The 22,757-nt window shown below is 53.8% G+C and overlaps 1 protein-coding gene and 1 long non-coding RNA gene across 3 annotated transcripts; one reads left to right on the top strand and one right to left on the bottom strand.

Moving 5' to 3' along the window:
* Nucleotides 1-50: 50 nt before the first annotated feature.
* On the bottom strand, nucleotides 51-21,297 carry LOC103460484 (dynein axonemal heavy chain 17-like). Of its 2 annotated transcripts, none has more exons than XM_008402673.3 (22): nucleotides 20,856-21,297; nucleotides 19,305-19,666; nucleotides 16,699-16,885; nucleotides 16,524-16,623; nucleotides 16,361-16,446; nucleotides 16,158-16,283; nucleotides 14,764-14,928; nucleotides 14,600-14,686; nucleotides 14,364-14,531; nucleotides 14,175-14,291; nucleotides 8,501-8,751; nucleotides 8,249-8,441; nucleotides 3,894-4,040; nucleotides 3,723-3,828; nucleotides 3,496-3,587; nucleotides 3,304-3,423; nucleotides 3,089-3,232; nucleotides 2,842-3,018; nucleotides 2,533-2,769; nucleotides 1,438-1,607; nucleotides 1,245-1,365; nucleotides 51-129 (listed from the first exon to the last, which is right to left on the bottom strand). In XM_008402673.3, the coding sequence occupies exons 1-22, from the start codon at nucleotides 21,183-21,185 to the stop codon at nucleotides 127-129; spliced, it is 3,489 nt and encodes a 1,162-aa protein (XP_008400895.1). In that variant the 5' UTR covers nucleotides 21,186-21,297; the 3' UTR covers nucleotides 51-126. The 2 variants fall into 2 exon arrangements, with proteins under 2 accessions (XP_008400895.1, XP_008400893.1); XM_008402671.3 differs by having other exon boundaries at nucleotides 2,842-3,021.
* Nucleotides 21,298-21,484: 187 nt separating this feature from the next.
* On the top strand, nucleotides 21,485-22,316 carry LOC145547879 (uncharacterized). Its single transcript, XR_014084133.1, has 2 exons — nucleotides 21,485-21,578; nucleotides 22,211-22,316. It is a non-coding gene; the product is annotated as an uncharacterized LOC145547879 (long non-coding RNA).
* Nucleotides 22,317-22,757: the final 441 nt, after the last annotated feature.

A 22,757-nucleotide genomic window follows, 5' to 3' on the forward strand; every position in this document is an offset into this window, starting at 1 on the left:
CCACTGGTTCCACCCCAGTTCGGTCTGCTCAGCTCAACAGAAACCAGGTGCATGTTTGTGTTTTTATTGAGTGTCTGCGTCGCCCCCTGGTGGCTGCTGGGAACATCAGGCGCTGCAGAGCGTCGCTCACTGGAAGAGACAGGAAGAGGATGTCAGACAGGAAGCAGCTGATGGAGACCAGCCGGCTGGAGCCCCGGGTTCTACTGGGTTCTACTGGGTTCTACTGGGTTCTACTGGGCTCTACTGGGTTCTACTGGGTTCTACTGGGCTCTACTGGGCTCTACTGGGTTCTACTGGGCTCTACTGGGCTCTACCGGGTTCTACTGGGTTCTACTGGGCTCTACTGGGTTCTACCGGGCTCTACTGGGCTCTACTGGGTTCTACTGGGTTCTACTGGGCTCTACCGGGCTCTACTGGGTTCTACCGGGCTCTACTGGGCTCTACCGGGTTCTACTGGGTTCTACTGGGCTCTACTGGGTTCTACTGGGTTCTACTGGGCTCTACTGGGTTCTACCGGGCTCTACTGGGCTCTACCGGGTTCTACTGGGTTCTACTGGGCTCTACCGGGTTCTACTGGGTTCTACTGGGCTCTACCGAGTTCTACCGGGTTCTACTGGGCTCTACTGGGTTCTACTGGGTTCTACTGGGCTCTACCGGGCTCTACTGGGTTCTACTGGGTTCTACTGGGCTCTACCGGGTTCTACTGGGCTCTACTGGGTTCTACTGGGTTCTACCGGGTTCTACTGGGTTCTACCGGGTTCTACTGGGTTCTATTGAGCTCTACTGGGTTCTACCGGGCTCTACCGGGTTCTACTGGGCTCTACCGGGTTCTACTGGGCTCTACTGGGTCCAGATGAAGCTGATCAAGACAACGGTTTGGTTATTTTAACGAGGATATTTGCTGAATAACCAGTAAACCAACTGGAGTCTGGCAAACGTCCCCCAGTTCCCACCTCCAACATGGCCGCCAGCGGCTCCCTGTCGGCGTGGTGCAGTACCTGCACTGTCCTGGAAGAGGCGCTGCTGTTTGATTGTTTTTCTCTTATTGCATTTGCAGCACTTTGAGGTTTTTGTTCCAAATTAAATTCATGATTATTATAATAACTGCGTTCCGCTGAACGGATCACTTTAATGAACTGTTGTTCCCCTCACTACCACTAGTGGCGCTGTGATGGCCCGTTCCCCTCCCACCCTGTCAATGTGCTCCAGTTCCTGCAGAGGCCAAGCAGCTGTGATGTCACTACCTGCAGCTTGGCGGCCAGGTGTTCAGGCAGCTCCACCCCGGCGACCTCCAGCAGCAGGATGGTGTCCGTCAGGTCGAAGGAGGCGGAGCCTTGGTCCTGGGGTCGGGTCGCCTGCTGGAGGCTGGACACAGAGGCGGGGGGGTCAGCTCCCACCCGAACCGACCAGAACCGACCCGGCCTCAGGTGACCTCACCTGTCGGTGGCCGACTCCAGCAGGAAGTCGGTGTACATGTCTTTCCAGTCCAGGATGATGGACAGCAGGCAGGTGATGAAGGGACGCAGGTCCACCTGCAGCCAGCCCTGCAGGACCACAGCCTCGTCCAGGTGAGTCACCTCTGAGCTGACGGTCAGCAGCACTTGGATCTGAAAGGGGCGGAGCCACAGAAGCACACCTGGCTCAGGTAAGACTCTCCAGACAGGACAACGCTGACTGTCCAGGTGTGTTTCAGAATCAGGAGAATCTTATCGTCAGAAACACGACGAAACTGCAGTTTCAGTTACAACCATCCATTACACAACAACAGGGGGGGTAGTGGGCTGACAGGCGCCGCCCTGCAGGAGGAAGTAGGTAAAATGAGAGAAACATCAGGTAAGGAGAGGAAAACTCAGCCTGTCTCACCCTGAGATGAAGGAAAAACCTCAGTACAGATAAACACAACAAGCCGGCAGTCAGACCAGGAGCCCTGACTGAAGCAGGAATATGATGTCCGGTTCACCACCAGCTGATCCAGGGAGGGGGGGCAGCAGAGCACAGCCTCCTGTCGCCATGACAACCAGGGGGGGCAGCAGAGCACAGCCTCCTGTCGCCATGACAACCAGGGGGGGCAGCAGAGCACAGCCTCCTGTTGCCTCCTCCCACGTGGTTCCCCTCTCCCACGTGGTTCTCCTCTCCCACATGGTTCCCCTCTCCGGTTTCCCAGTGGAAAATATTCCATCAGTTGTGTTGAGAGACCAGCTGACCAGATCCATAATTTACAGCTTTGGAAACTTTTCAAAAGAAACTCTGGAAACACAGACAGACGCTGAGCAGGGAAGATGGAGGACAGAGACGGAGACGGAGATGTCCTCGTCCTCAGAAGGACAGAGCAGAAAAAGGTTTACGTGTGTCCAGGTGTGTTTATGTGTGTCTGGTGTGTCCAGGTGTGTTTATGTGTGTCCAGGTGTGTTTATGTGTGTCCAGGTGTGTTTATGTGTGTCCAGGTGTGTCCAGGTGTGTCCAGGTGTGTCCAGGTGTGTTTATGTGTGTCTGGTGTGTCCAGGTGTGTCCAGGTGTGTCCAGGTGTGCCACCTCTCTCTGGAAGTCCTTCAGGCTGGGTGGTGTCTTTTCAGCCTCGACCTCCCCGACTGCCAGCGGCTTGCCATAGGTCAGGAACTCCTGGAACACGGCCTGCTTGTCACTGAGCCACAGGTGAGCGTACCTGTCCAGCCCCGCCCTCAGCTTCTCTGCTTCCTCCTTCACCTGCAGCAGCCTCATCATCACTTCCTGTTCCAGAGCGCACAGCTCCGGGTTCTGCTGCAGGCTCTCCTGTAACACAGGTGAGGAGCGGAGTGACGTCGGAGCCGCCGGCCGTGTCGGACAGACAGATGGCCGACTCACCTGGTAGTCACCATGGCGACGGACGGAGATCCTGGGAACCAGAGCACCGGCGCCGTAAACATCCCTGATGATGGTTTTCAGGAAGGCGGTGGGGCCGTCGTCTATCGGCGGATCAAACACGAGTCCTCTGGAGTCCTGCAGCTGCAGAGAGACGGCCAGCAGGGCGGCGCCACCGCTCTGCTGAGAGAGACGGGCACTTTTACAGAAATCACCTCCAGGTGTGTGTGTGACCTGCAGGTGTGTGTACCTGTGTGTTCATGCTGTTGGTCAGGAAGCGCAGGGCTCTGTGCAGCAGCTGCAGCAGGCCGTCCTGGACTCGGCCGTCGATGTAGTCCAGGTAACCGGTCCAGGCCTCCGAAGCCTCATCAACGCTGTACAGACCCCTGTTTACCTGGGAACAGGTGAGCCGTCCCCATCAGCGCCGCCCCCCTCTGCTCCCCTCTGCCAGGTGTTCAATCCTACCTGCGTCAGGCTGAGCAGCTGCTCCCCGTCTGTCTTGATGTCTCTGCAGATCTGATCGTTAACGCTGCTCTCCAGCAGCGAATCACCTGAACGCTGCAGAAGGTCAAGCTCCGCCCACCTCTGAACAAACAGCAGCTCACAGCAGAGGGGCGTGGCTTAGCTCACCTGGGTGATGTCAGTATTTTAACTCACCTGTGCAATGGTTCTCATGGCTTCCATGTTGGCTCGAGCTTCTGTGATGCTGGAATGAACGGCCAACACCTGCTGGCTCTCCTGCTGCACACCTGGACACACACAGAGCTCATGGCACCTGCAGCTGCTGCTGCAGCACCACCTGCTGCTGCTGCTGCAGCACCACCTGCTGCTGCTGCAGCACCACCTGCACCTGCTGCTGCAGCACCACCTGCAGCATTATGCACCTTGACAGATCCACGTCTTGCTCTGCAATTTCCTCAGAGTGTCATGCAGCTGCTGCAGCTGCTCCTGGATCAGAGGAAGCTCCGCCTCCAAGGCCCCGTCCACCACCTGAAAGACGAGCGGAGCGTCACATGACGCGTCTCCTCCTGTGGCGCAGGGGGCGCAGCAGGAACCTGGTTGTAGCAGGACACGGTCTGGTCCAGCAGGAAGAAGGTGAGTGTGATGTCGTCTCTGGCCAGCAGGAGGCGCTCTGCGTTGGGGCGCAGCGCCACGCCGCCCTCTCTGCTCACGTAGCGCAGCTGCTGCAGCACCGCCTCCAGCTGCAGGACGAGACGGAGGACGTTCGACTCAACACAGGAACGTTCTGGAGTGGTTGGCATGAACGGCAGTCCTCCAATCAGAAGAGGGCGCTCTGATGATGTCATCACTCAGCTCAGATCTCATGTCACGTTTAAAAAGCCAAACATCTTCAGATGAAGTTTTTATGACTGAATGTAATAAAACTATCAGTCATGACCCTAAATATTAATGATTATATTTATTGCTCTGTTCATTTTGGTTTGTTGCAGCGAAACTCGACGTCGTTCACAGCAAACATGACCTCAAAGCCGCGGCGCGGCGAGGGTGAGGCGAGGCGCGGTGAGGGTGCGGCGAGGGAGAGGCGAGGGAGAGGCGCAGTCCGGCGAGGGCGAGGCGCGGCGAGGGTGAGGCGAGGGCGGGGCGAGGGTGAGGCGCGGCGAGGGTGAGGCGCGGCGAGGGAGAGGCGAGGGAGAGGCGCAGTCCGGCGAGGGCGAGGCGCGGCGAGGGAGAGGCGCAGTGTGGCGAGGGCGAGGCGCGGCGAGGGCGAGGCGCGGCGAGGGTGAGGCGAGGCGAGGCGAGGCGCGGTGAGGGTGCGGCGAGGGAGAGGCGAGGGAGAGGCGCAGTCCGGCGAGGGCGAGGCGCGGCGAGGGCGAGGCGCGGCGAGGGTGAGGCGAGGGCGCGGCGAGGGAGAGGCGCAGTGCGGCGAGGCGCGGCGAGGGTGAGGCGAGGGAGAGGCGCAGTGCGGCGAGGGTGAGGCGAGGGAGAGGCGCAGTGCGGCGAGGGTGAGGCGAGGGAGAGGCGCAGTGCGGCGAGGGCGAGGCGCGGCGAGGGTGAGGCGAGGGCGAGGCGCGGCGAGGGTGAGGCGAGGGAGAGGCGCAGTGCGGCGAGGGCAAGGCGCGGCGAGGGCGAGGCGCGGCGAGGGTGAGGCGAGGGAGAGGCGCAGTGAGGCGAGGGCGAGGCGCGGCGAGGGAGAGGCGAGGGAGAGGCGCAGTCCGGCGAGGGCGAGGCGCGGCGAGGGCGAGGCGCGGCGAGGGTGAGGCGAGGGCGCGGCGAGGGAGAGGCGCAGTGCGGCGAGGGTGAGGCGAGGGAGAGGCGCAGTGCGGCGAGGGCGAGGCGCGGCGAGGGTGAGGCGAGGGCGAGGCGCGGCGAGGGTGAGGCGAGGGAGAGGCGCAGTGCGGCGAGGGCAAGGCGCGGCGAGGGCGAGGCGCGGCGAGGGTGAGGCGAGGGCGAGGCGCGGCGAGGGTGAGGCGAGGGAGAGGCGCAGTGCGGCGAGGGCGAGGCGCGGCGAGGGCGAGGCGCGGCGAGGGTGAGGCGAGGGAGAGGCGCAGTCCGGCGAGGGCGAGGCGCGGCGAGGGCGAGGCGCGGCGAGGGTGAGGCGAGGGCGCGGCGAGGGAGAGGCGCAGTGCGGCGAGGGTGAGGCGAGGGAGAGGCGCAGTGCGGCGAGGGCGAGGCGCGGCGAGGGTGAGGCGAGGGCGAGGCGCGGCGAGGGTGAGGCGAGGGAGAGGCGCAGTGCGGCGAGGGCAAGGCGCGGCGAGGGCGCGGCGAGGGCGAGGGCGCGGCGAGGGAGAGGGCGCGGCGAGGGTGAGGCGCAGTGCGGCGAGGGCGAGGCAAGGGTGAGGCGAGGCGCGGCGAGGGCGAGGCAAGGGTGAGGCGAGGCGCGGCGAGGGCGAGGGCGCGGCGAGGGTGAGGCGAGGCGCGGCGAGGGTGAGGCGCAGTGCGGCGAAAGCGCTGTCTGGTCTGACGTCACTGCCTGAAGGATCCCAGAGTAGAAAAAGACTAAATGTTTTTGTAGGAATGTCTTCATTAGAATAACCGAGCAGATAATCAGCCAAGCTGAGATGGTCTGATCTGAAATATTCCCATAATGAGTTTAAGGTGAGAAGCAGAAACGATGGGAAATCAGAGCCACTGAAAGGAAAAGGTGATCTGAGGGAAATGTCTTACATAGAAGCAACATAATAGTTCTCTGATCATTGACAGGCATTAAAATATTTTCTCTACTATAAATTTGCATGATCAAAAATAGCTAGCTAGCGATAAAATTAACTGGTATTGAAAGGAAATTTCAATACCAGGTTATTCTATATATATATATATATATATATATATATATAGAGAATATATATATATATATATATATATATATATATATAGAATAACCTGGTATTGAAAGGAAATTTCAATACCAGGTTATTCTATATATATATAAAATATATATATAAAATATATATATATATATATAGAATATATATATATATATATATATATATATATATATATATATATATATATATATAAATAAATATTATATATTTATATAAGGTTATTCTGCTACTTACAGCTACTGACTGCAAACCCTTAATGTCTCAGTTCAATGGCTGCAAACAGAAAACGGTTAGCTAGGCTGCGCCGCAATTAAAACACGAACTGAGTGGCAGCTGGACATAGACATCAATACTAGACGCCTCACGGAGTCGTACGTTACGTCACCGCCATCTTCTGTGTGGCAGCAGAGGATCGGAGCTCCTTCAGTCCTGTGTGTTTCAACCGTTTTACGAAACAAACTGGATTCATTCTCATTACCTTCACAGGTCAGGATGAAAGATCAGAATCACTTTGCAGCCAGAAACTCGCTTCTAAACAACCGGAAAATATTTTCTATGTAGCTAAATTGGCCCGAAGTAGCCGCTGATTGTTAGCGTAGCAGCTAATATAACCGCTGATTGTTAGCGTAGCAGCTAATATAACCGCTGATTGTTAGCGTAGCAGCTAATATAACCGCTGATTGTTAGCGTAGCAGCTAATATAACCGCTGATTGTTAGCGTAGCAGCTAATATAACCGCTGATTGTTAGCATAGCAGCTAATATAACCGCTGATTGTTAGCGTAGCAGCTAATATAACCGCTGATTGTTAGCGTAGCAGCTAATATAACCGCTGATTGTTAGCGTAGCAGCTAATATAACCGCTGATTGTTAGCGTAGCAGCTAATATAACCGCTGATTGTTAGCATAGCAGCTAATATAACCGCTGATTGTTAGCGTAGCAGCTAATATAACCGCTGATTGTTAGCATAGCAGCTAATATAACCGTTGACAAACTAATAAATATTTAATCTCTGGAAAAAATATGTAGTTTAATGTTTGACAATGACTGATTTATAAATCAAATCATTTCTCAATAACGTATAAAAAATAAATGCAGGAAAATTATTTGTTTCTTGTCTTGAAATGTTAAATGAACATTAAATTATGTAAATATATTCTTTAATAAAACTGTAAAAGTGTCTGTTCATCAATATTAATATAAAATGATCAGAATCTATCAAATCAAACATTGAGCTCTTTATTCAGAAAACTATTAAATAATCACATCAAAAGTTAGAAACTGTCTTTAGTCATTTCTCTGATTGTCAAATATGTTAATGTGTGAGAAAATGAATTAAGTTAAAATACTTTGTAGAACGGCACTTTAGAAAGTTCAGTCCTTTTACCTGCATTAGCTACTGGCAGAGATGCCACATTCAAGATGGCCGACGCTGTGAAGCAGCAACGGGCCGACCCGCTCCATGACCTCTGATCCTCTCTGTGATCTCTGACCCTCTCCGTGACCTCTGACCCGCTCCATGACCTCTGACCCTCTCCGTGACCTCTGACCCTCTCCATGACCTCTCATCTGTTACATGACCTCTGACCCTCTCCGTGACCTCTGACCCGTTACATGACCTCTGACCAGCTCCATGACCTCTGACCCTCTCTGTGATCTCTGACCCTCTCCGTGACCTCTGACCCTCTCCGTGACCTCTCATCTGTTACATGACCTCTGACCCTCTCCGTGACCTCTGACCCGTTACATGACCTCTGACCTTCTCCGTGACCTCTCATCTGTTACATGACCTCTGACCCTCTCCGTGACCTCTGACCCGTTACATGACCTCTGACCTTCTCCGTGACCTCTCATCTGTTACATGACCTCTGACCCTCTCCATGACCTCTGACCGGCTCCATGACCTCTGACCCTCTCCGTGACCTCTGACCCTCTCCGTGACCTCTGAGGGCGGCTGGAGCTCTGAGGTCGACAAACGTTTAAAACTACGTTAAAACGATAAACACCTTTCTGCTGCCGCATTGCATTGTGGGTAAAATCTGCAGGAGGCGTCGCCGCTAAAACACCTCCAGGTACGTTGAGCGAGTTTCAGAGGTCCTTGCTCGACCTTTGACCTGACCCACCTGCTTCCTGCCGGCCACCTCCAGGTGGATCGGCGGGTCGATCTGGACCAGCTTCTGGTTCAGGACGGAACCGCAGTCCTCCTCCAGCCAGGCGCTCCAATCGGACCGGGTGCTGGTTCTGAAGTCCTGCAGCAGCTGCAGCACCTGCTCCGCCCTCTGCAGCAGCGCCGGCGCCAGGGCCACGCCCCCACACCTGGAACAGAGTCATAGCAGAACCCGTCCTGGACTCCCGGGGTTCTGACGGGGCCTTACAGGTTCTGGATGGTCCTGAAGCTCCTCAGGGTCTCCTGGGTTCGGCGCCGCAGCTGGCGGTTCCAGAAGAGCCGGGCGGCGCCGGCCGGGCAGAACCAGAACCACCGCTCGGGTTTTTCCTTCTGGCAGTGGAACTCCAGCTCGGTCCGGTCCAGGTCCGAAAGAACCTGATCCTCCAGCCGGGCCAGGCAGGGAGGCAGCTGATCCTGGACCCGGGGCCGGTCCAGGAAGAACCAGAACATCTTCACCACCTGAAACACACAGCCGGGTCAGAACCGGCCGGATCCGGGCCGGCCTGTAGAGCTGCAGTCCCATCTATTCAGTCTAAGTCTACGCCGGACGGCGGCGCCCCGCCACAATAAAAGCCCCACATTAGCGCGGCACAAACAGTGTCCGTGGTCACCGTAGCAACGCTTGCTGATGATGTCATCAGCATCAACGCAGAGCAGCAGGAAGCTGAGAGCGAAAAGAATGAGCTGGGCCGGTTCCGGTTAACCCGGTTCTGGTTCTGGTGGTTCAGACGACGGGATCATCTTGTCCAATCGTCACTTTTCCAAATCCACATAGAAAACCTGTGAACACTTCTAAATGTGCTTTATTTTGAAACCCCAACAGGTGGTTGGCATGACAACGCCTCCGACCTGCCTAGCCGTGCTGCTTCAGGGGGATCCATCCATCCATCCATCCATCCATCCATTTTCTTCCGCTTATCCGGGGTCGGGTCGCGGGGGCAGCAGCTTCAGAAGGGAGGCCCAGACTTCCCTCTCCCCAGCCACTTCTTCCAGCTCCTCCGGGGGAATCCCAAGGCGTTACCAGGCCAGCCGAGAGACGTAATCCCTCCAGGTGTCCTGGGTCTCCCCTCCTCCCGGTGGGACCTGAACTCCTCACCAGGGAGGCGTCCAGGAGGCATCCTGACCAGATGCCCGAGCCTCAACTGGCTCCTCTCGACGTGGAGGAGCAGCGGCTCTACTCTGAGTCCCTCCCGGATGACCGAGCTTCTCTCTCTAAGGGAGAGCCCAGCCACCCTGCGGAGGAGGAAACCCATTTCGGCCGCTTGTACCCGTGATCTCGTTCTTTCGGTCATGACCCAAAGCTCATGACCATAGATGAGGGTGGGAACGTAGATCGACCGGTAAATCGAGAGCTTCGCTTTTTGGCTCAGCTCTCTCTTCACCACGACGGACCGGTACAGCGCCCGCTTCACGGCAGACGCTGCCCCAATCCGCCTGTCGATCTCCCTTCTTCCCTCATTATGAACAAGATCCCCAGATACTTAAACTCCTCCACTTGAGGCAGGACGACCCCCCTGACCCGGAGAAGGCACTCTACCCTTTTCCGGCTCAAGACCATGGCCTCGGATTTGGAGGCACTGAGCCTCATCCCGGCTGCGAACCGCTCCAGTGAGAGCTGCAGATCACGATCTGATGAAGCCAACAGGACCACATCATCCGCAAAAAGCAGAGATGTGATCCTAAGGCCACCAAAACGGATCAACACCTCGGCTGGTCAGAGATTCTGTCCATGAAGGTAATGAACAGAATCGGTGACAAAGGGCAGCCTTGGCGGAGTCCAACTCTCACCGGAAACGAGCCCGACTTACTGCCGGCAATGCGGACCAGACTCTGACACCGGTCATACAGGGACCTGACAGCCCGTATCAAAGGGCCCGATACCCCATACTCCCGGAGTACCCCCCACAGGGCCCCCTGGGGACACGGTCGAACGCCTTCTCCAAGTCCACAAGACACATGTAGACTGGTTGGGCGAACTCCCAGAACCCTCCAGGACCTGCTGAGGGTGTAGAGCTGGTCCAGTGTTCCACGACCAGAACCAGAACCACACTGCTCTTCCTGAATCCGAGGTTCGACTATCCGACGGACCCTCCTCTCCAGGACCCCTGAATAGACCTTACCAGGGAGGCTTAAGAGTGTGATCCCCCTGTAATTGGAGCACACCCTCCGGTCCCCCTTTTTAAACAGGGGGACCACCACCCCGGTCTGCCAATCCCCCGATGTCCATGCGATATTGCAGAGTCGCGTTAGCCAACACAACCCCGCAACATCCAGAGCCTTAAGGAACTCCGGGTGGATCTCATCCACCCCCGGGGCCCTGCCACCCCCGGGGCCCTGCCACCGAGGAGCTTTTTGACCACCTCGGCGACCTCGTCCCCAGAGATTGGAGAGCCCAGCCCAGAGTCCCCAGGCTCAGCTTCCTCAACAGAAGGCATGTTGCTGGGATTGAGGAGGTCTTCGAAGTATTCCGCCCACCGGCCCACAACGTCCCGAGTTGAGGTCAGCAGCGCACCATCCCCACTATAAACAGTGTTGGTGCTGCACTGCTTCCCACTCCTGAGACGCCGGATGGTGGACCAGAATCGCCTCGAAGCCGTACAGAAGTCTGTCTCCATGGCCTCCAAACTCCTCCCACGCCCGAGTTTTTGCCTCAGCGACAACCCGAGCCGCATGCCGTTTCGCCCGCCGGTACCTATCAGCTGCTTCTGGAGTCCCACAGGCCAAAAAGGCCCGATATGACTCCTTCAGCTTGACAGTATCCATCACCGAAGGTGTCCACCAACAGGTTCGAGGGTTGCCGCCGCGACAGGCACCAACGACCTTGCGGCCGCAGCTCCGATAGGCCGCCTCGGCAATGGAGGCACGGAACATGGTCCACTCAGACTCAATGTCCCCCACCTCCCCCGGAACGTGTTCGAAGTTCTGCCGGAGATGAGAGTTGAAGCTCCGTCTCACAGGGGACTCCGCCAGACATTCCCAGCAGACCCTCACTACACGTTTGGGCCTGCCAGGTCTGACCGGCTTCCTCCCCCACCACCGGAGCCAACTCGTCACCAGGTAGTGGTCAGTGGACAGCTCCGCACCTCTCTTCACCCATGTGGCCGTGTGTCCAAGACATACGGCCGCAGATCCGACGAGACGATGACAAAATCGATCATCATACTGCAGCCTAGGGTGTCCTGATGCCAAGTGCACATATGGACGCCCTTATGCCTGAACATGGTGTTCGTGATGGACAATCCGTGACGAGCACAGAAGTCCAACAACAGAACACCGCTTGGGTTCAGATCGGGGGGGCCGTTCCTCCCAACCACGCCTCTCCAGGTCTCACTGTCATTGCCCACGTGAGCGTTGAAGTCCCCCAGTAGAACAAGGGAGTCCCCAGGAAGGGCACTCTCCAGTACCCCCTCTAAGGACTCCAAGAAGGGTGGGGAATCTGAACTGCCGTTCGGCCCGTAAGCACAAACAGTCAGAACCCGTCCCCCCACCCGTAGGCGGAGGGAGGCCACCCTCTCATTCACCGGGGTGAACCCCAACGTACAGGCGCCCAAATGGGGGGCAACAAGTACGTCCACTCCAGCCCGGCGCCTCTCACCGTGGGCAACTCCAGAGTGGAAGTACGTCCAGCCCCTCTCAAGGAGACTGGTTCCAGAACCAGAGCCATGCGTCGAGGTGAGGCCGACGCATGGAAAACCTTATTCCTGGGGTTCTTACCTGGGAAGCGGTTATGGGTACGGGCGGCTAGCAGAGGCAGAACCGAACCGGGTCACATTAACCGGTTACACAGAGCAACTGGAAGGAGTCATAAGATGCCCCTTCAGTAGGGCCCCACCTTGTCTGAAGCCCAGGGGCCCACGCCCTCCTCAGTCCGGCCCTGATCATCTGCCTCTCACCCCCCCTGTATCCATGCAGCTCTGCAGCTGAGGCCCCCAAGGACCTTCCTGGATAAACAGCACCTCTATTGGATTCTGCCGGGAGGCTGAGCAACGCGGTTTCCTGGCCCTGTGACCTCATGTCTGTTTCGCCCTTTGTTCAGTCTGAATGTTGCCATCTGTCCTAATGTGCCTTTTCCTTTTTATGTCATTCCTTTTAAAATCTTATTCTATTAAAAGTGGAGCGCTCACTTTTAACCCAGAGCAGGAGTTATATTAGTCACCCTAGCTTAATATTTAGGGTCCTCGCCATTCAGACCAACATTACACTTCTTATTTTTAGATTATTATGCAGAGAGAAGCTACATACGCTAGTGCAGGTAGCTACATACGCTAGTGCAGGTAGCTACATGCTAGTGCAGGTAGCTACATACGCTAGTTTAGGTAGCTACATGCTAGTGCAGGTAGCTACATGCTAGTGCAGGTAGCTACATACGCTAGTGCAGGTAGCTACATACGCTAGTGCAGGTAGCTACATACGCTAGTGCAGGTAGCTACATACGGTAGTGCAGGTAGCTACATGCTAGTGCAGGTAGCTACATGCTAGTGCAGGTAGCTACATACGCTAGTGCAGGTAGCTACATGCTAGTGCAGGTAGCTACATACGCTAGTGCAGGTAGCTACATGCTAGTGCAGGTAGCTACATACGCTAGTTTAGGTAGCTACATGCTAGTGCAGGTAGCTACATACGCTAGTGCAGGTAGCTACATACGCTAGTGCAGGTAGCTACATGCTAGTGCAGGTAGCTACATACGCTAGTGCAGGTAGCTACATGCTTGTGCAGGTAGCTACCTGCACTAGCATGTAGCGGAGTCTCGCTGCTACGCCGTAACAAACTAGACGTTAAAAAAGCTATAAGGCTTTGGACCCCTATGGTTTAACGGGTCGATACTCGCAGATGAAATATCGATATATATCGCCGAACCGATTTATTTATACAGCCCTAGTCTGGAGGACCTTTTATTTTGAAAATCCTTTATGTCTTGGGCACCAACATGAGCAAAATGATGATGATGACGACGACATTCCTCATCTTCATCATCATCAACAGGAAATCCTGCAGGTTTGAAAACTTTTGCTCTTTAGTTAGGAAACCAAGTATTTCAGCCGCCTGAAATAATCTGCTGCCCCTAAATAAAATGGACCTGCAGCTGCAGGAGCGTCTCCAGGTTGGACAGGCTGAGAGACGCATCCTGCTGGACATTTTTCGTGTGTTTTGATAAAATATGCACTTAGCCAAACCTCAATGCATCAACATGTGAAACAGTTTTGAACAAAGTCGTTTGTGTAATAATGAAACTTCCTGTAGTTAGTAAAGCAGATCCTCCTCCTCCTCCTCAGGAAAAGCCTTCGTTACCCTGCTGGACTGACTGTTGGTCATGAGGAGGATCAGCGACTTGCAGGAAAACGAATGATTCCATTTGATGGAGGGAACAGATTTGATCAGGCAGCTGAATGTCCTCCGTCTCTCTGTGGCGTCAAACTTCAGGACGCCGTTTTACAAAACCTCATCTTTTCAGGAGGCCTGTGTTGGTGGCCTGCTGTCAGCCAGCTTCATTCATTCATTCATTCACTCATTCATTCATTCATTCATTCATTCATTCACTCATTCATTCACTCATTCATTCATTCACTCATTCATTCATTCATTCATTCATTCACTCATTCATTCATTCACTCACTCATTCATTCATTCATTCATTCACTCATTCATTCATTCATTCACTCATTCATTCATTCACTCATTCCTTCACTCATCCCTTCATCCCTTCACTCATTCACAGAGACAGATTAACCCTTCCTGCTCCGTCGTTTAGCTGCGACCCGTTTCTCTCATCATCAGAACGTAAAGAGACGGCGCCATCTGGACTCCGACCTCTAGATGTCGCTCTTTGCGTTGCTGTTGTTCTCGTCCTCCTGCACCAGAATCGAACCATTGTAAATGCACACCTTGGCCGCGGACGCCACCTCGCTGCAGTCCTCCAGGGCCTTGCTCAGAACCGACACCAGGCGGGTCTCCAGGTCCAGAACCTGCTCCCAGAACTGGTCCAGCTCCAGCTCGAAGGTCTGGGGGAGGGGGGGAGGCGGGTCAGTCTGGGCTCGGCCACAGGAAGCGGGTCGGGCCGGGGCTCGGCTCACCTGGTCCTCCGGGTCGGTGGGGTCGCAGCTGCAGGCCGACAGCAGCCTCACCTGGACCAGGAAGTCCTGGTACACCTGCTGGATGCCGTCGGTCAGCAAGGTGCCGCTGGCGCCGGTCAGAACCGCCTGGTCCAGCTGGTAGAACCGCGCTGTGACCAAGTGCACTTCCTGTTGGACGGAGGGGGTGGAATCAGTCTACAGGAAGTGAGCGACTTCAGGTGAGGGGGCGGGGCTACCTGGATGCTGAGCAGGCGGTTCAGGAAGGTGTCCAGGTGGAAGAAGACCAGGTGAGACGGGAAGGTCCAGCTGGGAGTGGGCGTGGCCTGGAGGACAGGGACAAGCTGGACAATGACCTCACTCTGGTTCCACCTGGACAGGTGGTCCTGCTGCAGCCCGGTACCTGGTTCTGGTTCTGGTTCTGGAGCTCCAGTTGGGTCTGCTGCTCACGGAAGGCGGACTTGAGAGCCTGAAGGGTCTGGATCACCAGCTGGATGTCCTGGAGAACCGGGCCGGGTTCTGACACCAGAACCCCGATCACTTCCTGTCCAGGGAGGAAGCCCCTGCTCTGCAGGTGAGACAGGTGAGACATGCTGACATCTTGATGGAATAAAGCAACAGGTTCTGAACCAGTGGAGACGACGAGCCTCGTCCAGGGTTTCCCCAGAACGCTGCTCAGCGCCACCGCTCTGCAGGGGACAGACTCCCTTAGTTAGCTTCTAGCTAGCTGCACTATTAGCTTCTAGCTAGCTTCTAGCTAGCTGCACTATTAGCTTCTAGCTAGCTGCACTACTAGCTTCTAGCTAGCTGCACTATTAGCTTCTAGCTAGCTGCACTACTAGCTTCAAGTTAGCTTCTAGCTAGCTTCACTATTAGGTGCCTTTAGCGTACTGGAACAGCGCCACGTCGCCAAACAAAAATAAACTCTTAAATATTTAATTTAAATATTTAATTTGATTAATTAAAGGGAAGGGTTACGTCTCTTATTCTTGTGATATTTAGTAAAGCTTCATGTCAGTTCAGGTCAGCAGGGATTGTACAGCCAGCTAGCAAAACACTGGAATGAAAGAAAAGGAATTGTAGAACGGATTTTGTATCATCATTTCTGTATTGGCATTTTTAATAAAGAATTATTTTTAAATTCGCGGTTTTGCAGGCGTCCTTTATCTTTTTAAGAGTCTGTCGAATGACGCAGATATTGGATCGGTTGCCATGGCACTGATCAATAACCTTCAGGCCGCTGTGTTCAAAGCTTCAGGAAAAAGTAGCGACATCTAGTCCAGAGTTTAGGGATCTAGAATGTGATCCCCGTATAACATTTAGTTAATATGTGAATATGCGGACTCCATTTTGTTTAGTATCCATCCACCAGGATGTGCCAGGAGGTGCCAGGAGGCGTTAGGAGGCGCCAGGAGGCGTTAGGAGGCGCCAGGAGGCGTTAGGAGGCGCCAGGAGGTGCCAGGAGGCGTTAGGAGGCGCCAGGAGGCGTTAGGAGGTGCCAGGACCTTTCTGCAGCCAGACTTTACCTGATTTTTCTGATCGTTTGTTAACTTTGAAGTGTGGTTTAAGATCCACTGGCTGGTTTGTTCACTAAGGCTTTTTATTAACATTATCTGTGTTTTAGTTGGAGTTTCGTCCATAATGTCCCATTAACACATCGTTTCTTTATATAGTCACATGTTCAAGCTTCCTGTTGACCAAACCCGCTGAGCCACAGACCCACAGCGCCTCCTTCAGACCAGAAGTGGAAGCAGCTGGACCCAGTAGAACCCGGGTTCTTCTCCCGGGCTTCAGTACCAGCTGGATGTAGAGGTTGCAGATCTCCTGCAGCAGAACCACGGTCCTCCTGGGCCGGCAGTAGAACTCGGACTGCGTCCACAGCAGGGCCACCATGTCCATCACTGCTGCCATGTCGTCCTTCAGCTGCCAATCACAGACAGGCTTTCTGTCAGCTGACTGAGGACCAATCAGCTCCCAGCAGGTACCGCTGGTTCTGGTACCTGATGGAAGTCCATCTCCAGAACCTCACTGAGCTTCTGCTGGACCGGGGTCAGGTGCAGCGTGATGTCTTCGGCTTCCTGGACACCTGAGGGGACAGACAGACAGGTAGACAGACAGATAGACAGGTGTCTCTGCAGGTGCCCTGAGGACGCCGCTGTCCACCTTCCTGGACGTGTCTCTGCAGGTCCTGCAGAGCGGCCAGGTAGATGCTGTCTTCCGCCTTCAGGATGGAGCCCACCTGCTGGACTTTGGCGCTCAGCAACTGGACACACAAAGCGCCGCCATCAGAACGCCGCCGTGACATCATCAGATGACATCATCAGGATGACATCATCACCTGGTCCTGGATGAAGAGCAAGTTCTTCAGACGGTTCTTCCAGAAGGAAAACTCCTCTGAAGGGACGGGTTTCTGCCGGTCCAGAACCAGTCCAGACCAGTCCTGCTGGAGAAAGTCCGACACCAGCTCCACCCACTCCACCACCGTCTCCTCACAGGCGTGGAGCAGCCGGGCCACCGTCAGCTTCCTGTGGGGGGGACACACTGCCTGAGCTCTCGCCTGCCGTCTCACCTGGAATGGCCCTCATTCCCGCCTGGAATCACCTGCATTCACACCTGGAATCACCTGCATTCGCACCTGGAATGGCCCTCATTCGCACCTGGAATCAATCGCCTGCATTCACACCTGGAATCACCTGTATTCGCACCTGGAATCACCTGTATTCGCACCTGGAATCAATCGCCTGCATTCCCGCCTGGAATCACCTGCATTCCCGCATGGAATCGCCTGCATTCGCACCTGGAATCGCCTGCATTCGCACCTGGAATCGCTTGCATTCGCACCTGGAATCAATCGCCTGCATTCCCGCCTGGAATCACCTGCATTCCCGCATGGAATCGCCTGCATTCGCACCTGGAATCGCCTGCATTCGCACCTGGAATCGCCTGCATTCGCACCTGGAATCGCCTGCATTCGCACCTGGAATCGTCTGCATTCGCACCTGGAATCACCTGCATTCGCACCAGGAATCACCTGCATTCGCACCTGGAATCACCTGCATTCGCACCTGGAATCGCTTGCATTCGCAGCTGGAATCGCCTGCATTCGCAGCTGGAATCAATCGCCTGCATTCCCGCCTGGAATCGCCTGCATTCGCACCAGGAATCACCTGCATTCGCACCTGGAATCGCTTGCATTCGCACCTGGAATCGCCTGCATTCCCGCCTGGAATCACCTGCATTCACACCTGGAATCACCTGTATTCGCACCTGGAATCACCTGCATTCGCACCTGGAATCAATCGCCTGCATTCCCGCCTGGAATCAATCGCCTGCATTCCCGCATGGAATCGCCTGCATTCCCACCTGGAATCGCCTGCATTCGCACCTGGAATCGCCTGCATTCGCACCTGGAATCGCCTGCATTCGCACCTGGAATCGTCTGCATTCGCACCTGGAATCACCTGCATTCGCACCAGGAATCACCTGCATTCGCACCTGGAATCACCTGCATTCGCACCTGGAATCACCTGCATTCGCACCTGGAATCACCTGCATTCGCACCTGGAATCGCCTGCATTCGCACCTGGAATCACCTGCATTCGCACCTGGAATCACCTGCATTCGCACCTGGAATCACCTGCATTCGCACCTGGAATCGCTTGCATTCCCGCCTGGAATCGCCTGCATTCGCACCTGGAATCAATCGCCTGCATTCCCGCCTGGAATCGCCTGCATTCGCACCTGGAATCACCGGCATTCGCACCAGGAATCGCCTGCATTCGCACCTGGAATCAATCGCCTGCATTCCCGCCTGGAATCGCCTGCATTCCCGCCTGGAATCGTCTGCATTCGCACCTGGAATCACCTGCATTCGCACCTGGAATGACCTGCATTCGCACCTGGAATCGCCTGCATTCGCACCTGGAATCGCCTGCATTCGCACCTGGAATCACCCCAACTGGAATCACCTGCATTCCCACGTGGAATCGCCTGCATTCGCACCTGGAATCGCCTGCATTCGCACCTGGAATCACCTGCATTCGCACCTGGAATCGCCTGCATTCGCACCTGGAATCACCCCAACTGGAATCACCTGCATTCGCACCTGGAATCGCCTGCATTCGCACCTGGAATCACCTGCATTCCCGCCTGGAATCGGCTATTGGCCACTGCTGCTATTGGCCACTGCTGCTATTAGCCACTGCTGCTATTAGCCACTGCTGCTATTAGCCACTGCTGCTATTGGCCACTGCTGCTATTAGCCACTGCTGCTATTAGCCACTGCTGCTATTAGCCACTGCTGCTATTAGCCACTGCTGCTATTAGCCACTGCTGCTATTGGCCACTGCTGCTATTAGCCACTGCTGCTATTAGCCACTGCTGCTATTAGCCACTGCTGCTATTGGCCACTGCTGCTATTAGCCACTGCTGCTATTAGCCACTGCTGCTATTGGCCACGCTAACTCAGCGGTGGTAATTAGCTCATTTAAACACCTGCTTCACTGAAGACCTGTCAGTTTGTGTGCAGGTCGCCCTTTTTGTTTCTAAGCTGAACCAAAACACACCTTATTCCCCAGCACAGCGACATGTTAAGTTTGTCAAAGTCGAGCGTAACGGACCCACTTCTTAGTTATTTCTCTCCTTGTTGTCTAGTCAAAGCCCAGCATCCCTCTTCCTATGAGCTACATGGAGCAGGAGCTGCCCGGTGGCATCAGGCTACAAGGGGTCTACAGGTTAAAATAACGTTGGAGCTCAGTTACTAATATCCTGATATATATCGTCTACCGCGATATATATCAGGATATTAGATTTTCCTCATTTCCCAGCCCTCGTCTGACCCCTGACCCAAAAGCAGTTTCCCTTGTGGGACCGAAGCCTGGTCGTCCCCCCCCACACACACACACACCGTGTCTCAGTAAGTACATGAGGAGTGAACTGTCTTACTGCTCGTTTTGGTCCACATGGTTGTCATGGAGACTGATACTGTCCTCCACAGAATCGTCTTGGTGACTGTTATCATCGCTGCCAGTGAGGCTGAGGTCCCTCAGAGAAGGGTCCTGAAGCAGCCCACTGCTGTCGTCATGGTGACCACCAGCTTGGTCAGGGCTGCAGTGCGCCAGGAAGCGGAGGAGGTCGTCCTGGTTACAGAGGGCGTCGGGCGGAGGAAGGAAGGTGAGCCCCTCCACCTTGGCCTCCACCACCTGAGCGGCGTTCTTCTGCTTCTCCAGCAGCTTCATGGCGTCCGGGGCCACGCCCACCGTCCACTTGCTGCTGTCCGCCACGCTGCTGAGGAGGGGGCAGGACACCTGGGGGACGGGGGACATGTCTTCCATCAGTCTGACTGCAGATCATTTCATCCAGAAACACATTCGTTCAGTTTTCTGGCCTTTTTATTTGATCTTTCAACAGTTTTTATTTATTATCCACTTTGAAAGTTAAACTTTATTTGTGTAGCACATTTCAGCATCGAGGCATTTTTACCTCATAGAGACACAGATTAGATCGACACACGTCCGATTATTGATCATTGAACAATGATCAATATTCTGACCGGCATACAATACATGACAATATTGATGAAGCAGCTCCAACCAGCTGCTTTCCGCCCTGAAGGAGCTCAGGGTTTCTGCTGTTTTTCAGTTTTCATGGTTCCAGATCTGTGGTGCATAGAAGCTGAATGCTGCTTCTCCATGTCTGGTTCCAGTCCTGATGCAGAACCAGAACCAGAACCAGCAGGTGGATCCAGCAGCAGCAGATCTTTAATCCGTCCAGTCATTTAGAAACTTGTTTGTAGAACCAGGTGGTATAGAACCAGCTGGTGTAGAACCAGCTGGTTCTATACCACCTGGTGTAGAACCAGGTGGTGTAGAACCAGGTGGTATAGAACCAGGTGGTGTAGAACCAGGTGGTATAGAACCAGGTGGTATAGAACCAGGTGGTGTAGAACCAGGTGGTATAGAACCAGGTGGTATAGAACCAGGTGGTGTAGAACCAGGTGGTGTAGAACCAGGTGGTGTAGAACCAGGTGGTATAGAACCAGGTGGTGTAGAACCAGGTGGTGTAGAACCAGGTGGTGTAGAACCAGGTGGTATAGAACCAGGTGGTGTAGAACCAGGTGGTGTAGAACTAGGTGGTATAGAACCAGGTTGTGTAGAACCAGCTGGTGTAGAACCAGGTGGTGTAGTACCAGCTGGTGTCTCCACCCTCCTGGTTCTACTCAGGTCTCAGCTTCTGGTTCGTCCCTCTGACCTGCTGCAGGAATCAGTTCCTCTGCTCTCAGAGTTTCGTCCTCTGGGCCTGCTGTGTCTGTGTACCAATGTTTATTGCAATTAATGTTTAGGTTGCTAAATTTGAGTGATTTTAAATGCTTTCCTGTTTCTAAATCCAAAAGTCAAAATCAGAAATGTGCTGTGTTTCTGTTAGCTGGTTAAATCATAAACTGACACAAGTTTAGATCATTTTGGGCCGTTAGCATTAGCATTAGCATTAGCATACCTCCTCGCTCAGGCCTACCAGGTGGCCCAGAGCCTTTCCTCCGCTAAATTCCTGGATCCTGAAAGCTTTCCCAGAGCCTTCCTGCGCCGCCCGGGACACGCACACAACCTTGGACTGGGCTGCCGAGGGGAAGCCGAGGCTGGCCTGGAGCCCGGAGTCCGGCTGCAGGTGGACGAACAGCTGATAATCCGAGCTGCTCATGAACCGGGTCAGCGCCGTCCTGTTGCTGCCCTCCGACACAAACTCCCGCCATTTGTCCGGGTCCAGCCTGAAGCTCCGTTGGACCAACATCCGGATCGGTTCTAACCGCTCGTCGTCGGCACCTTCCATGTTTCTTCTGTCTCGATCACTGTACGACCAGTTGGACCGAAAACTAACCAAAAACCGTTTAAAACTGCGGAAACATAAACGTTTCTAACGGTCAGAATGACGCCTTCAGGGACTGTCGATGAAAAAACACAACCTGCAGGTTTCCGATTTAAAAAGCCCGAGAAAAACAGAGTTTTACTCTCCTTTATACCAGGGAGCCTCCAGGGAACGTGGGCATCGTTTTCTTTGCGTTCCCGCAATAATGTACTGATCGGTTCATGCGGCATAACTGAACACTGTTGGCCTTACGGGCCACCGTACTTTCTGCCTCATACAAGCTTATGTGAGGTTTTTCCATAAATGTCAACATCTCTGTGAAATATCTGAAGTTTTATATCTTTTTCTTTAGCATATGTGACCAGCAGGTGGAGATATTTCTCAAAAAGTAACAAGACACACCAGAACACAGATTTAACAGTGTACAATACTTTATTAAACAATTATCTAAAAGTTCTTTTAGATAATTTAAAATCCGAGGCATCGGGCTCACTACTTGGTCACCGGAACCAAAGAAAAGGAAACACACGAAAAAGGGACAACCAAGATGGGGTTGTTCCAACAAAACAAGCAAACCATGCAAATGCAACAAAGTAAAACAAGAAAACAAGAACATGCACGCAAAAGAAACAAAAGAATACTTCAACAAACTGTAAAAGAAAATGCTTCAAAGGATGGAACAAGTTGTCGTCGTCTCTCCAACATGCAGCCGCCAATTGCGCAGACAGTGGAGGAAACAAGGAGACACACACACACACACACACACACACACACACACACACACACACACACACACACACACACACACACACACACACACACACACACACACACACACACACACACACACACACACACACACACACACACCTCGCAGCGACTCACCCAGCTTTAAAGGCATCTGCCCCGCCCACCAATCAGTGGCGCGCCTCTCGCCACACCGGACGCAAAGCGTGAGGGAGAGTGAGACACCATCACACCACACATAGAAATGCACCACTAACCTGTGATGTAAACAGAAACTTTCCGTAAGAAGGATAGAAATAAAAATACATCTTTGAGTTATTATCGCAGTAATAAATCATCTGAATCTGATTGTCTCTATTGTATCTGAATGTTTGAAGTTTCCATGGTTTCATCTCAGACATGCAGAGAATAAAAGAGTTTAGAACAATAAACTCGTTTTCACTGAGCCTCTCAGAGAAACGAGACTTTTTATTGACAGTCTTAGAAAAAAATAGATGAAACTATTTAATCTATCAACGAGGAATTTTTCCTTTGACTCTAAATCGATAAATCATATTTATGAATCACATTATTACACGGCTGTCTGTGGCGACGGAACAAACAAAGTATCCTGCAGAAACTTCATCTGTCCTGCAATGATGGCAGGAGGCTCCAAGCAGAGATGGAGCCGTGCTGTTCACATGGTACATGATGCTGTTCACATGGTACATGATGCTGTTAACATGTTGGTACATGATGCTGTTCACATGTTGGTACATGATGCTGTTCACATGTTGTTACATGATGCTG

Source organism: Poecilia reticulata, chromosome 17 (assembly GCF_904066995.2).
Source record: "Poecilia reticulata chromosome 17, P_reticulata-male-v2, whole genome shotgun sequence".
Lineage (NCBI taxonomy): Eukaryota > Metazoa > Chordata > Actinopteri > Cyprinodontiformes > Poeciliidae > Poecilia > Poecilia reticulata.

Bases quoted from the DNA above. Each gene is read 5' to 3' on its own strand.
- LOC103460484 (XM_008402671.3), bottom strand. From the start codon at position 21,185: ATGGAAGGTGCCGACGACGAGCGGTTAGAACCGATCCGGATGTTGGTC. The intron at 3,022-3,088 runs GTACACACACCT...CGTCTCTCTCAG, and splicing joins CCAACAGCATGAACACACAG to CAGAGCGGTGGCGCCGCCCT. The intron at 1,366-1,437 runs GTGAGGTCACCT...CTCTGTGTCCAG, and splicing joins CTGGAGTCGGCCACCGACAG to CCTCCAGCAGGCGACCCGAC.